Consider the following 16,850-nt stretch of genomic DNA (forward strand, 5'->3'; position numbering starts at 1 on the left):
TCATTCCCTTGGATTTTAGTTTAGTTCCTGTTTAGTTGAAGTTGAATAGAAAGTGGTGTGTTTTCTGTTTAGATACAGAATGAAAAACAAGAAGATCACCGCTACAGTGAGGCCTTTTACTCTCCTAAATAAAGCAGGAATTAGCAGTGCAGTCAGCTCCACAACAGGAGGTGTCATTTCTGTAACTGGAACTGCAGAAACCCCAGTGAAGGTGTTGCAGAGCACAAATGGCACAGTCAGTACAGAAAGCAGTGTCCCACAGCTGGTTCCTCGCTCCGCAGACACTCCTCTGGAAAATGCAAAGAAGGTTGCAAAAGAAGGACCAAATGGTCTGAGTACATCAGGGTCGCTCTCTGATTCACTGCCTGAAAAGTATGTATTTTATTAAGGTCTGAACTTGATTTTAAAATTCACAGGCACCCATCATAGTTAATTTTTATACCTTTGCCTGGCTGTTTTGCAATCCTCTCATGGTTTGAGGTGGGAAACATACCTGTCTTTTTTAGTAAGCTTTGCATTTTCAGACAATTTTCTTCTTTTAGGTTATGCTTTACTATACTTTTTTTCTTGGAGGTGCTTGTTTATATTTTTCATTGAGGAAAGTACTCCACTGTATATATTGACTGAAACAAAATTAGAAATAGCTATTTGTTGCATTTTATTGCACTTCAGTTTTAAAATGTCAGAATAAATTAGAGTTGTTCAGACTATAACAGTGTAATAACTGAATGGATGGTTGTATTGTTAAATTACTTGCAGAGCTGTCTATGTGGAGTACTTTTGATAGTATAACAAATTGGTTAGAATCCACCGACATCAGTGATGTCCACTCTGCTCCCCCCTTTAGCCTTCGTGGGTCACCCTGGTTGAGTAATATATTCTTATTGCTCCTGAGGCACCATTTGGCATGTGCCTCCTCTAAAAATGCATTACTTCATACAGTCTTCTGCTCCTCTCATACTTTAAAACTGTCAGATAAAAGTACTTTCCATTTGCCAATAGTTTCATTTTCACCTACTTTCATAGTTGGTCAGCATTCAGAAAAGTAATTGTTTTTTTCCAGACTTTTAGGGGGGGAAAGTTTTTAGGGTTGGTTGCTTAGAGAGCGATTCCTAGTGATATCTAAGTAAGTGTGTGTTTATGGCAGACAAATTAGCCCTAAAAGACTAAATCGATTGCCCCCCCATTTAGGTCTCTGCATGACTTAGTGGTAATGAAGACTAACGTTTTAACAAATTCGTAAAAATGCACAGTTTGGAGGCTTGAAAAATGGTTTTGGTTATCACAAAAAATGCAGTTAGAAAACAAAGATGCTGACAAAGAAGGGTCTAAAATGTCAGGAAAAGATAAGAAATACAAGAAGGGAAGTATAAGGCAGTGTCTTCCAAAATCGCAGAAAAGCCCAATGAACAGAAAGAAAATGCAAGAGTGATCGACCTTTAGTTTTAACAGAGGTACATCACAGGCTTCCACCAAAACAGACTGCAGCCTCCTAATTATGGTGATGAAGATGTAGCTCCTTCACTGATAAATGAGAGAGAGAAAGTCCAGTTTTAGTGCTAAAGGTTTGTGAACATTTGACGGTTGTAGAAACCACCAGTTTTGTGTCTGTTTCTGAGCTGTTAAGTTCTTTAGACTCCCCCCATAGTGTTGATTAATTACATTAGCACATGATAACATTATACAGTGGTAATAGAATATTCTTTCAGTTTTTGTTTTTTGATTTCACTGGCTAGACCTTTACTGGTGCACAAGCACACACAGTTAACCATAAAACTAAAGGTGTCAGATTACTTTTGCTTTGTTAAGAAGTCCATTAAAATGGAGCAAAAGGCAACATTGTTTGTTGCTATACTGGTACCTGGTTCACTGTAGTGCACCCCTAGTTGTCAAAGGCTGTATGACAAAAATGTATTGCAGAGCACTCGTCATTATTTAGGCTTCCTTATTCCCCGTCTGCTGTTTTCGTCTGTAAAGAGTCAGAGGTTTCCTTCGCCTGTACCTTCCTCAGAAGAGATACAGATAGAGTTCCCTTTGGGTATAGGTACTCGTTTAGATGATCAGCAGTCATTACCATCTAGTCCCTCAGGGCATTTCCTTTAGAGGAAGACTTGACTAATAGAGATGAATGTGTCGTCTCATCTTCTTGTCATTCAGTGACTGTGCTTCACCCAGCTCCTTCTTAGTAGTGTTTTAGCGTTTTAATTCAAACTAAATGCACAGCCTCTCCTCAGACATTTTTAGTTATCAGTGTATCATTATACAAATAGGCCAAACACTAAAAACATACTCTGTAGCCCAGTCTAGAGCTGTCTACAAATTATGGGCACATTTCTGTGCCGTATTTCAGAATCCTGCTTTGGATCTCTCCACTGGAGAAATGGACTTGTAGTCAGGTATGGCATTGGTGAATGTGACATACCACTGGCTACCATTCCCCCATTTACTGAACAGTACTGAACATTTTCCTGCCTGTTAGCTGTTATCATACAACAAGCATGCCAGGATCATAATCCAATCATTTAGTACTCCACTGCAACACCCCGCAGTAAAAGACATTACCAAGACAGATTTTATGTCCTCATCTTCCCAACAAATACCAAGCCAGGTTAGCATGTTCTCTCAAGCCTAGTCGCTGATGTGGCAACAAAGAGGACACATTGAAATTGTTCTTCACTCCTTCAAGGCAGCTGTAGCATTTTGGGCATTTAGCTTTAAATATGCAAATATTTTAGTGTAGGGAGCTGCACATTCCTTGTAGAAGGCAGTCTGAATAAACTCCTCATAGAGGCTTGAAGCTGTGTCAGCGTTGTATAGTGAACATTTTAACATTCAGATGTTACATGTTGTCAGAGTGCTGAAGTACAGCTGTAGAAAGCAGTTTGTCTGGAAGCACAGACTTCATTATCAGTGGAGAAAGTTTCCAGCTGCAGGTACTGTGAGTTTTTCTCACTGTAAGGCAGGTTAGCAGAGGACTTGAAGCTTTAGTTCCAAAATGTATTTATTCGTCATTGGAAGTGAAATAGCAGCGAAGCTTATAAAGGTGCTGTGTGCCACATATCTACATGCTGCTGGAGAAGAAGCCTGGAAGTTACTGTGAGCCCAGAAAGTTACTTATTTATTCAGTGTTTTTTTCTTTTCAATTACACAGGATGCTATGGAAACTATAGATGCTTATGTTACTGAGGTAAAGAAACCATTCAAAGACACCGAATTTGCTGAGTTGCATGAATCGTTAATAAGAGACATTATAGTTTCTTGTATATATATATATATATATATATACATACATATATATATATATATATATATATATATATATATATATATATATATATACATATATATATATATATATATATATATATATATATATATATATATATATATATATATATATATATATATATATATATATATATAAAATACAAAAGGCAGGCTACTAAGAACAAGAGACCTAACCTTATCAGAATTTTTGGAAATATGCAGTACATGTGAAGTTAACTAGTAAATGTCCAGCTGTTATAACAGTGTGTGCCACAAATGTGGGCGAGACAACTGTTTTTGAGTTTTCGTGAAGAATGGGCAAAAAAAAAAATGGTCTTTCAATTTTCATTCTTCCTCAACAATTGTGTTTGGATCCGAACCTTGCATTAAACTCTGTTGCTTTTTACAGTTTGTGGCTACTGGAAACAGTCTAGCTCCTCCCTTATCCATAATGTTCTAGCCCCCTGCTATACCTCAGATCTCATTTGCCATTTTCGCATAAGGACATGGTCGCTGTGAGCTCTCATGCATTAGTCAGTTAAGTGCCCTAATTAATTACTTATTTGCATTTTTCTTTCCTTGCCTAATGCAAATTACATATTGTAGAGCCTCCTTTATTCCACACTGTTTTAGTGTATTTCTAACTACCATTGTTGGTGTTTGCCTTTTTCCCTTCTCTTAATTACCATCGTTAGTAATTCTCCCCTTTCTTTCTTCCTTTATTTCCTTCTTTAAAAAACGTTTTTTCTTTAATATTAATATTAGATATTTTATTAAGATGGCTGAAAAGCTTTCAGGCTTTAAGAAATGCAAGCAGTATGGACACAAGATTCCACTGTCTGATGCATAGGGTTTGTGTGTGTATTGCTTGGGCCCTGCTAACTTAAAAGTAGACTGTGAGATCTGCAAAGCTTTTAACCCTCATGCTTTGGTAGACTGCAAGAACAAATTTGTTCTGAAAGGTCTTGTCTCTACGACCTTCTTGGGATCACTGTCTGGAGTTCAACCCTCCAAGCCTGACAAAAAGCCCAGGAAAAGGCTGTCTGACCCTTCTGTATTCTGTACACCAGCAAAGTTTCAAAAAGGTCAAATCTGAAGACTAAATCTTAGGATCCGTCAGCGTCAGATGTCCAATCTGCTTCTTCAGATCCAATATCCCCTAAACCTGTACCTTGGACTAGGTATGCGTCCTCTTTGGAGCTCGTCCTTTCCCGGCTGCCATCCTCATTTTTGGAGAGACACTGACATTCTGGGTCCCCTTCAGTAAGCTCATCCTCTTGTTCTTCCAGAAGCCTGACAGAAGCTGATGTGGCTAGGATAATGAGGAAGTTTCTCTTGGCACGTATTCAGATGGAATTTCTCTCAGCTCGTACCCTTTTGGGTCTGGAGATATTTACTAGTGCTACACTGCCCATCTTTGCTCAATCTCATATCTGACCCTTAGATGTAATGGGATCCTATCTCGCCTACATTCATGACAGATGGGTTCGGAGCCGATCCATCGGCTCCGACTCGGCAACTAATACACTAGCACGAAGTCTCTCATTGGCTGGGCTACTCCCTATCCCAGGATGCACTACACCTGCTTCCCCAGATCTCGTTTGCCGCTTAACAAGCTGGACGTGGTCTCGACTTGGCTGGAGCTAAGTGGTTCTTTTTACCTTATTGGTCCTTGACCTAGGGAATTTTTTGTCTATATAAACCAAACAGCTGTTTTAACAGCTATTGCTTACTATTTCTTACTATTTCTTAAGTTTTGTTGGAGTGCTTGAGTGTTTCCAAAATTTGATTTATTCTGTCGGGCAAGGCCCGTTTAAGTTAGAGGGCCTTTGCCCTACCTTTGAGTGCTATTAGGTTTAATTAACTTGTGGTTAGTTTTTTTTCGGGCAAGCCCGTTTAAATTAGAGGGCTTTGGGCCGTTTAACTGTTTTCTATTTGTGAGGTAAACTTTCATGGTACTCGCGCCAGTGTGTCTCGCGCTTTTCAGTTGGCATTTTTTTTTTGTGTATAGTGCTATACTTGTTGAGTAAGATTTCCTTAGAGTTTTTTACTTGTTGTGGCTTGTATCATGTCTAAGGAACAAAAGTCAGGTTTTAAAAAATGCACTCGGTGCAATTACAAGATGTCCATTACAGACAGTCATTCAGTCTGTGTTTATTGTTTGGGGCCGAAACATCTGCAAGAGACTTGTAGCGTCTGTCATGCGTTCTCCGCTAGAGTTCTTCAAGAACGCAAGAACAAGTTGATATTGAAAGGACTTATCAAACCTTCTTTTGAGGAAGCCTTAAATCCACCTGTTGCTTCCAAAAAGAAAAGATCGTCGGCACCGACAAGTCCGTCGGAGCCGACTTCTAAAAGACAGAATTGACCTCTTCTTCCTCGGCTCCACTGACTTCGGGGCCGAGGGTCGAAGGGTCTGCCTCGATATCTCCTACTTCAGCTCCATTGCCTTCGGAGCCGCAAGTGGGAGTATCGAGAGGTGAATCACCTCCATCGGTTCCAATGGCTTCGAGCCGGTGGAAGTGTGCAGCTCAGACTCTTCCCCTCGGCTCAAGAAGGCTCCTTCGGTGCCGATGGTGGTCCATGCTGTGGTGGAGTCGGCGCCGATAGCATTGGAGCCGTTTGAGCCGGTCCCCTTCTCTCGGAGCCAAGAGGAAAGTCTTCTCGATTGTCTACCTCCTCTAAATCATCGAGACTTTCAGATTCGGACCTGGATAGGGTTTTACAGAGGCTATTCCAATCTCCAGTGTTTACTAAAATGGTCTCTGCTCCAGCACAGTTTGCTTGAGCCGATCCCTCCTCCAACACATTTGATTCCTCCTCCAACCTCTTCGGAGCCGTTGGAGCCGGTGGTGGTGGAGCAATGTGGAGCCATACGGTCGGAGCAGAGACCCCTTACAGGCCTCTCGGTTCCGACTGTGCTTCCTACCCTGTCCTCCGGTTCAGGGTTTGGCACTGCGACTTCTCCAGCCGGGCCGAGGGAACACTTTAGGTTTGGGTGCTTCGGTACCTAGTCTTCCTCTTGGAGCATCGGCTGCTGGAATTCCTGGTGCCATCGTGTTCTCTAGACCAGCGACCTCCTTGGATTCTGGAGGTCCGGCCTTTGAGGTCATGAGGAGCGTGCTAGCCATGTCTTTGCCGGTTCAACAAGATTCTACCTCACCGTCCCTAGAATTGGAGACTGGTGCCTCTGTTGTGTTGCAGCCCCCCCGGCAGCGGGGCCCCAGGGCCTGAGGATACCCCCATCGGCGGTTCCCTTCTTCCGGGTGGTCCGTCCGAATCTGCTTCGGACGAACCACCAAGGAAGAAACTGTGTAAGAGGAAGCACGTAGACTCCCAAGATGAGTCTGTTACATCGGATACTGACCTCGATGACGCAGAAGGGTCTCCCAAATCATCTTCGGATGATATCTCCTTCTCAGACATCTTGGAGATTCTGAGACAGAGAGGTGACTGGCAAGCCAAAACCCCTTCAGCTGAGGAGTCAGTCTTCCTCAAGGCCTTTGGGGCCCAGCCTTCCGCCTCCTGGGTGTCTCCGCCCTTTGATGAACTCCTTGATTTGGTTTCTCGAAGGGCGTGGGAACACCCTGATTCTGTGGAACCGGTGCCTGCGAGGCCCAATAAATTTTTGTCAGCCCCAGAAGGAGTTTCTCACAAAGGGTGTGCCTGTAGATGCTTTGGTGGTGGCTTCTGCCACACAGCAGGACGTGGCAGAGGCTTCGACGTCTATTCATCCTCCTAATAAGGATTCTAGGAGCATGGATAGATGCGGGAAGCGTACCCTCTCTTCAGCGGCCTTTGCCTTACAGTCGCTGAACTACTTATGTCATTTTACGAGGCTCCAAAGGGATCTTCTCAAAGAGCTAAATGACTCTCTTGTTGGTAACCTACCTGAGGCGCTGGCCCCGACTGTTGGCGCACAGATGACTACCCTCTTTTCTATTGTTAACTCGTCCATGAGGCTCATTTCATATGCAGCCGAAGGCGAGTAGAGCAGCTGGAACAGGCGTTGCCCTCAGGAGACAAGCCTGGTTACGCTTGTGTTCGCGGAGGCCTTCAAGTCTTCGACGCCTTTGATGGGTCATCTTTGTTTGGACCCAAGGTGAAGGACACACTAACTCGGTGCGAGCAGGAGGGCAAGACTTTGACTGCCGTTGGGGCCCGATTTTCCGCTCCTTCTAGGCCTTACCCCAAGGCTGGGAGAGGAGGGAAAATGTGGTTTAGAAAATCTCAGAAGTCTTTCCCTACTCCACCCAGTGATTCCCCCTCCAGAGGCAGGGGGGGGGGGGATTTTGGAAGACGCCGCCCCAGAGGTGGCAGAGGCCCCCGTAACTCTGGAGACCGCGATTCCTTTCGTGGTTCTTCATACAACCAGCGTTCCTGAGTTGTTGCCCGACTGTGCAACTCCGGAGCCAGTCGGGGTCGCTTTGCGGCGCACCCACAAGCTTGGGAATCCATAACAAGTGATCAGTGGGTGCTTCGCATTATTACCGGAGGATATATCATCCCCTTCAACAAACCCCCCCATTCTTTAAGGGAAATCCCGGACGTACCACCCAGTCAGCGGGATCAGGCAGCATTAGAGGTTTCAAAGCTGCTAGAAAAAAGAGCCATCCAGCCTGTCCCCATCGACCAGATCGGATCAGGAACTTACTCAAAATTATTTTTGGTACCAAAAAAGACAGGGGACTTCAGGCCCATTTTGGACCTCAGTTCATTGAATCGTTTAAGTAAAGAAGTCCAAATTCCGAATGGTCACTCTTCAATCTATTCTTCCTTTGCTGGAAAAAATGCATGGATGTGCTCCATAGATCTCCAGGGCGCTTACTATCACATTCCCATAGCTCAAGAGTCCAGGAGACATTTACGCTTCCGCCTCGAGTCAGTCATTTCCAATTCCGAGCACTGCCCTTTGGTCTCACCACAGCCCCAGGGTGTTCACCAAGTGTCTGGCAGTGGTAACTGCTCACCTGAGAAGTCTGGGATTCCAGGTGTTTCCTTATCTAGATGACTGGCTCCTTACTGCCACCTCCGAGCATCTACTACTCCAAGCGCTCAGAGCCACGTTCACCTTGGGCCGTTTCTTGGGGATCACGTTCAATTTGCAAAAATCTGTACTACAGCCATCTCAGCGTATTACTTTCATAGGCGCAGACTTAGACACAAAAGAATCGCACCTTTTACCGGCAGCAAGAATTCAGGTCTTACAAGATCAAGTCAAATCCTGTCTCCCCTACAAAGAGCCCGGCCCATCGGATCCTACAACTGTTGGGCTCGATGGCGTCGACCATACTTTTAGTTCCCTTGGCCAGACTTCACATGCGAATTTTACAATGGCTACTGTCGGTTCAATGGTCTTATCAGGAACTTCCCTTGAACCACTTAATCATAATCACGGAAAGTTGCCGTCGAGATCTGCATTGGTGGCTTCTCCAATCAAATCTCGACCAGGGGCGACCCTTTATACCACAACGTCCCGTTGCCACTGTGACTACGGATGCCTCCCAGGTAGGGTGGGGGGGTCATTACCTGGACAGGTCGGTCCAAGGCACATGGCAGATCCAGGAAACGCATTTGCATATCAATGTCCTGGAGATGAGAGCGGTACTATTGGTACTCCAAGCTCTCCATCACGCTCTTCCACAGGGCCCGATTGCTATCCTATCCGACAACATGTCGGTGGTATGGTACATAAACAAGCAAGGTGGAACCAGGTCTTACCCACTATGCAGAGAAGCCATGAGACTTTGGCACTGGGCGGTAGCTACCAACCGCTTTCTAATGGCAACGCACATACCGGGGAAGTCCAATGTGATTGCGGACAGATTAAGCAGGACCATTCTTTTACCCCACGAGTGGTCCCTCAACCAGGGTATAGCTGCGAAAATCTTGACAGATGGGGTCATCCTTGCTGCGACCTGATTGCCAGCGCTCACAATGCGAAATGTAGAGAGTTCTTCACACTGTTCCTTCTCAGGGACAGATTCCCAGGGACGCTCTGACTCACATTTGGCCCCGGTCTTCTCGCCTTCCCTCCGTTTCCCCTCTTACCGAGGGTGATACAGAAGGCCATTTACATGGAGGCGAGATGATTTTGATTGCCCGCACTGGCCTCGTCAAGTTTGGTTTCCTTTCCTACAGAGGCATGCGATAGAAGGTCCATGGTTTCTGGATCCGGTGCCAGACCTGTTGACTCATCAGTCAGGACGGCTTCATCCGTCTCTCAGGTCCCTGAAGTTGGCAGCATGGTTACTCCACTTCCATCCTTAGTCCGAGACAATGCTCTTTCGCCGGACGTGGTCCACATACTGTCTTCTTCTCATAAACCTTCCACCATCAAACTTTATTCCAGTAAATGGAAAAGGTTTGCCTTCTGGGCTCAAGAACGGGGTATAGATCCTCTCACTGCACCAGTATCGGAGGTTCTGAATTTTCTGGCCTCCCTTTTTCATTCGGGCTCTTTAGTTTCTACCATTAAGGTTCAGCTAGCGGCCATTTCTAATTTTCATGCTTCATTTGAACCTTCATTGATGTCTCACAAACTTTGTAAGGCTTTCCTTAAAGGGGCTTGGCTCCTTAGGCCTCCTTTATCTCATCCTGTCCCCCCTTGGGATTTGAATATGGTTCTTGCTGCCCTAACTGCCCGTCCTTTCGAACCAGCTGCTACCTGTGATTTAAAATTTCTGTCTTGGAAAGCGGCCTTTTAGTAGCCATAACGTCTGCCAGGCGAGTTTCAGAACTTCAAGCTCTTTGTTCTGATCCTCCCTATTTGATTTTTCACAAGCATAGAGTTTCATTGAAATTAAACCCTGCATTTATACCAAAAGTGGCCTCCTCTTTCTGTATTCAACAAACTATAGAACTCCCTTTTTTCCAGAATTCTCTAATAACGCAGAATATACTTTGCATCAATTGGACGTACATAGACAACTGCGTTTTAATTTGAATAGAACCGCTCAAACGCGGAAATCTAATCAATTGTTTGTTTCCTTTGCAGCAAACAAATTGGGTCAACCAGTAACAAAAACCTCCATATCTAAATGGATTAAAGATTGTATCATTTTTATTTATTCACAGGCTAACAAAGACCTCCCCTTTCCAGTCAAGGCTCATTCTACCAGGGCAATGGCTACTTCCGTAGCTTTTCACTCCGTTATCAATAGATGATATTTGTGCTGCAGCAACCTGGACTTCTCCGCACACTTTCATTTCTCATTACAAATTGGATGTGGTTTCTCGAGGCAGAGCTTCCTTTGGTTCCACAGTTCTCAGGAGTGTTTTCCAATGAGCCACCCGGGATGTAGGTGCTAGGGACACTGTCCCATCTGTCATGAATGTAGGCGAGATAGGATCCCATTACAGCTTTTAGTTATGTACTTACCATAACCCGGATGTATGGGATCCATCTCCACATTCATAAGTACCCACCCTCCTTCCCCTTCCATTTGGATTTAGAGGAGTTGTAGTGCCTTTTTCTTGGCGTTCTTTCTTGAAGAACTTTAGTTGGTTATAGTGACTACTAGTTTTTCTGTGTTTGCATGGATGTATGAAAGCGAACAAACAAGATCTGGGGAAGCAGGTGTAGTGCATCCTGGGATAGGGAGTAGCCCAGCCAATGAGAGACTTCGTGCTAGTGTATTAGTTGCCGAGTCGGAGCCGATGGATCGGCTCCGAACCCATCTGTCATGAATGTAGGCAAGATGGATCCCATACATCCGAAGTTATGGTAAGTACATAACTAAAAGTTTCAGAGCATTGGATCTGAGTCTTCTGGGACTGTATGTCCTCAGCTCCAGTAAGTGCACCCACTCCGATTGCCTGTTGAGTCGGATGACTGTCTGAGTCATAGTGTTGTTGTGGTATCCAAGGTGTTACTCAACTTTGAAGTTGTCTGAGCCATTTCTGCCCCTCTGAGCCTTGCCGTTGGATAGCTTGGTCCTGAATTCTGCCTTGAGTGGACTGCTTTCAGGTCAGAGGGAGCTGGTGACCAGAGGCATGTCTTCCTCTGCTCCATCAGCCTCCTCCCCAAAGCACTCTGCATTTGAGGTGGTGGAGAGAGTGTTCTGTGCTTCTGGAGGACTGACAGTTCCACTCTCCTCGGACCTGCCTTCTGGATCTCATATGTCTTTGTACTGTGAGCCTTATCACTCTACTCCACAGGGACAGCTGGCCCAAAGTTTCCATGCTATCCAGCAAGATACACCTTTTTGTTCTGATACTTCTCCAGAACATCCCACTGAAGAAGTCCATAGGAAGAGTAAATTGCAAGAGGAAGCACTTAGACTCTCCACAAGAATCTGTCACTGAAGATACCGATTTTGATGAGGGGCAGGAGCCCAAAGACCACCACCTGATGAAATTTCCTGGAAATCCTCAAGCAAATGGGTGGCTGGTCTACCGATAACACTTCCCAGTGGGAATCTGTATTCCTGGAAGCCTTTGGTTTTGGCCGATCTACCTCCTGGGTGACTCCTCCTGACAATGAGGTCATTGATTTGATCTCTAGGTGGCCATGGAAAGAAACAGATTTTTTTGAGCTAATTCTCAAGAGACCAGACAGGATCCTGGCACCACTGAAAGGAAGAGAGTTTTGGAGCAAGGGAGCATCAGTAGATGCTACGGTTGTAGTGGCAGCCACGAAGAAAAAATTTGTGGAACGCAGTTCATCTGTCCATCCCCCTAACAGGGAGTTGGTCAGATTTGAGAAGCGTGTATATGCTTCAGTGACCTTTGCACTCACTTCCTTGAATTATTTGGTGCACTTCACTAGATTGCAGAGGGATTTGATTAAAGAACTCTCCAAATTCCTTTCTGGGACCAGTACTTCAGAGGCAGAGAGCTCTATTGCCTCACAGTTGACAACCCTACAATTGATCAAACATTCATCCAAGAGGTTCATTTCACATGCAGCTGAAGGTACCTCAAGGGCAACGGGTTCAGGCATTTTCATTAGGAGACGTGCCTGGATGCACCCTTGTGATTTTGCGGAGCCCTTCAAGCCCTCCTTCGTCAATGCACCCTTTGTCAGAAGTTCTTTGTTTGGCCCTAAGGTAAAGGAGACACTCCAGGTGTGAGTAAGATGTTAAGACCCTGTCTGCAGTGGGCATACATTTTTCAGCCCCTCAAAGAACTGTCTCTAGAAATCAACAAGGTGGTCAAAAGATGTGGTTCAGAAATCCTCATGGTCCTTTCCAAGATCCACGTGGAGTTAGCATTCTCCCTTCTGCCCCTAGGGGAACTAACGGAAGGCTTCGCCCATGTGGTAGAAGAGGCCTGCAGAACCAGAGTTCTAGAGATTCCTTCTCTGACAGACACCATCAATGCTTCTGAAAGTAGACCTGATTGTCTACTTCTGGAGGCAGTCCAGGGTCATATCTCCCTACACCGGGGAGTTTGGCTAGACATTACAAGAGATGCATGGATGCAGAGGATTATTTCCAGAGGTTATACAATTCCCTTTACCCTACTGCCTCCTTCAACTTGAAACAAAATTATCGATGTTCCACCCAGTCAGAGGAAAACGGCAGCTGTAGAAATAAAGCTGCCAGAAGAGTCATCCAAGAGTTCCCTCCAGACAAGACAGAGTCTGGAATATAGTCAAGATTCTTTTTAGTGCCTGGAAACTAATTCTGGATCTCAGCAATCTGAACAAATCGGTTCAGTATACAAAGTTCCAGATGGTCACGGTTCAGTCTATTTTGCCTTTCCTGCACAAGGATAACTGGATGTGCTGAGTAGATCTTCAGGATGGGTGCTATCACATAAAATAAACAGACAATCCAGGAGGATACCTATGCTTCCTGCTTGGATCCAGTCCCCAAGGGTGTTCACCAAATGCATGGCAGTAGTAGCAGCTGACATAAGACTGCAGGGATTCAGAGTGTTTCCGTACATGGATGCCTGGCTCATAACCACTCTGACCAGGCATCTTCTGATAAAAGCATGAGATATATGTACTCCAGATTTGCTCTCATCTAGGAACTGCCATCAGCCACAACAAATCTCAGCTAGAACTATCTCAGACTTTAGGGTTATTTTCAACATAGTATCAGTGACAGCCTCCCTTCCCTTGCCAAGGGAACAATCTATTCGATTTCAAGTTAGAAAGATAATTCAGAATTCTTCTGTATCAGGTCGATTGATTCTACAAGCCTTTGGGTCACTGTTTGCTGTGATAGTTCTAGTTTCTCTAGCAAGGTACCATATGAGAATTGTTAAATGGACCTTAGCAACTCAGTAGTCCATTCTACATCAACCTTTGTCCACCCAGATCAGAATACTCCAGCATGCAAAAAGTACCTTTTGTGACGGATTCGCTCAGATCAGATTTTACAAGGACGCCCCTTTATTCTTCCTCAGCCCAAGGCCATAGTGATCACGGACACTTAACAGATTGGACGGGGAGGCAGACGCCAACATGAATATTGATGTCCTCGAAATGAGAGCAGTACTCCTGGCATTGCAGGCTTTTCAAAATTCACTTTCTTTTGGGACTTTTACGATTCAAATGGACAATATGTCAGTGGTATGGTACATCAACAAACAAGGAGGGACCAGATCTTAGCCCTTGTGTCAAGAAGCTCTGAGATTGTGGCAATGGGCGATCTCATCCAATTGATTTCTGATAGCAACGCACATTCCAGGGAAATCCAGAGTGATAGCAAACATGTTGAGCAGGTCCATTTTGTTACCTCACAAGTGGTCTCTTAACATGAAAGTTGTGGAAAAGATATTCCACCAGTGGGGCCTGCCCTTCTGCGACCTCTTTACATCTCCCCTCAACAGCAAGCACAGCATGTTCTTTCATCTGATCCCCCACCAGGGGGAATCACCAAGAGGCACTGTCCTCCACCATTGGCCCTTTGGTCCCCTCTGTGTATATCCCCCAACCCCCTTAATCCCTAAATTTCTCCAGAAAGCATTTGAGTTGAAGAGCAAAGTCATCCTCATTGCCCCTTATTGGCCTCGTCAGATTTGGTTCCCCTTTCTTTGGCCTCATGTAGTTCATCATCCATGGATTCTGGATCCAGTTCCAGACCTCCTGTCTCATCCGACATACAAGACTCACTAGGACATTTCAGGCCTAAAGCTGACTGCATGGTTTTTCCACTTCCATTGATAGCCAGACAACATAAGCTGTCCTCCCCTGTCTGTCATGCACTTTTATTTTCACATAAAGCTTCCACTAGGAAGATTTACAGAAGTAAATGGAAAAGATTTGTTTTGGGGCACATCAAAAAGACAATGACCCTTTTTCAGCACCAGTAGATAAAGTTCTTGAGTTTCTAGCTACAGTCTTTAATGAGGGGGCTAGTTCCTTGACTGTTAAAGTGCAATTAGTTGTTATTTCTAATTTTTCATTTAGTAGTTAACAGTTCTACCTTAGCTTCCTCAAAACTTTGTAAGTACCTTATAAGGGGTACCTGTCTTCTGAGACCACCTTTTAAAGATCCAACAATACCATGAGATTTAATTGGGTTTATATCACAAGATCGAAACGTGATAACATCGAATACAATGACATCAAACTGTTAACCGTGAAAACTTAAAACTCGGAAAGCTGAGAACAGCACAAAACACGAAACACACAAGCACTACAAACTATGTCTAATGTTGGGGGTTCACCCCCCACACCCCCTACTTAAATATACCAACTCTGAGATCGCACCACAGTGGAAGAAATAGCGAAGCAATGGAAACGGCCCACCAAATTCTTTGCCTGGGAAAGAATTCGATGTTCTGCGGCTTCGCTTTTGTCATTCTTTGAGGTTTTGGTTTCACTACCATGACATTCAAGGTTTTGCAACTTCGATGTTATGATATAGACCCGATTTAATTTAGTATTAAAACCTTTGACTTGCTCTCCTTTTGAACCATCAGCAAAATCTGAACTAAAGTTTTTAACATGGAAACCGTCTTTTTGGTAGCTATAACTTCTACTTGAAGACTTTCTGAACTTAAAGCCTTGTCTTCTAAACCTCCGCATTTAATATTCCAAAGAGATAGGGTAATACTTGGAACCAACCCCTCCTTCCTTCCTAAGGCAGTGTCAGAATCCAACATTAATCAGTCCATTAATCGTCCAGTTTTCTTTCAACATTTCACAAACAAAGGAGAATACATGTTGCATTTGTTGGACTTTCACAGACAGTTACATTTCTATTTGCATAGAATAAAGAATTTCAGAAAGACAGATGAATTGTTTTTTTCTTGTGCAGAGTCAAAATTGGGCAAGTCAGTCGCAAAAGTAACTTTACCCAAATGTTTGACTGACTGCATATCCTTTGTGTATAACAAATTGGGCTCATCTTTGCCAAAATCTTTGAGCGCCTATTTAACCAGGTCCGTGGCAACATCCTCAGTATTTTTATCCATGTTTTCCATGGACGGTATCTGTGCGGCTGCAACTTAGGCTAATCATAATACCTTTATTATTCATTACTAGTTGGATCTGGTCTCGAGGAGAACAGCCTTTGGCTCAACAGTGTTTAGGGATATCCTTCCTTAGAGTCCCCCTGGGGATTCGGGTAACTGGGGACTCTGTCCCAATTGTTGAGAAATGAATGAAAATTGACAACATCAGATAAAGAAGTTAGGTACTCACCATAACATTCCATCTGTGTTGTCCATTTATAGTCTTCCTCAATTCTTCTCCCTCCAACCCCCTACCACTTAAAGACATCTGGAAAAACAAGAAGGTAATAAGGGAACGAATGTTCCTTCCTTTGAACTCCAGGTATTGGTTTCTCATGTTCTTTTTCTAATATTACTGTGATGTTTTAAGGCCAGCAAACAAGATCTGAGGTATGGTAGGAGGCTAGAGCATTGTGGGTAAGGGAGGAGCTCAAGAGTTTCCAGTAGCCACGAGCTGTAAAAACCAGCCAAGTCTGATTCGAGGTTCGAATCTGAACCCAATTATTGAGGAAGAAGGAAAATGGGCAACACAGATGGAACGTTATAGTGAGTACATAACTTCTCTTTTTGCAAGTGACTAATGTAAACAAAAGTAATTGCTGTACAAATGTCCAAACTGTCCCTTGTGATGCATTTCATTTGTGTGTATTGAACTCTGCTCATAATTTCTTCGCTGAGCTCAGAAACTCAACAGTTGTGTTAGTGAAGTCTGCTGAAAAAAATGAGCATAAATGGTATATTTATAGTTTTTAACTAGATCCTGGGTCCCAGTTTAACATCATTATGGAAAGGTCGTTCAGACAAATAGGCTTGAGAAATACCTTGATTGTCTCAAAACACTTCATTTGTTACTACCACTGGGAAAAAAAGTTAAATCAGTATGTCAGAATTAATCTCTGCTGTGTATAAAACAGACTACAATTTATTGTTTCACATTTAATCTGTTCAGCTATCTAACATTAGAAAAGTCTGTATGTAAACTAATGGGCACAAGTCAGAGGTTTCATTGTGCGCAGATGCAGAAGCGATGCACTGCAGTACAGTTATTCGTATGTTTGCGGAGCTGCTGATTCACATTTGCAGTGGCAATTATTACACTATATGCAGTATAAAGTTTAAAGCCTCAGGACAGAGTACATTGTGCTGTGATGTGGAATTATAAACCACAG

General features: G+C 43.9%; 1 protein-coding gene across 3 annotated transcripts in view; it reads left to right on the forward strand.

Moving 5' to 3' along the window:
• RC3H2 (ring finger and CCCH-type domains 2) overlaps nt 1-16,850 on the forward strand; it is a 2,406,224-nt gene that overhangs the window by 1,243,598 nt on the left and 1,145,776 nt on the right. The window contains exon 10 of one of the 3 annotated variants that reach the window (XM_044058310.1): nt 73-372. The exons of the other annotated variants lie outside the window; for them this stretch is intronic. Coding sequence (XP_043914245.1) covers nt 73-372 — 300 coding nt within the window. The remainder of the gene's footprint in view (nt 1-72; nt 373-16,850) is intronic. 3 annotated transcript variants of the gene reach the window in all.

The sequence above is a fragment of the Protopterus annectens genome, chromosome 16.part0, assembly GCF_019279795.1.
Source record: "Protopterus annectens isolate FY-2018-M chromosome 16.part0, PAN1.0, whole genome shotgun sequence".
NCBI lineage: Eukaryota > Metazoa > Chordata > Ceratodontiformes > Protopteridae > Protopterus > Protopterus annectens.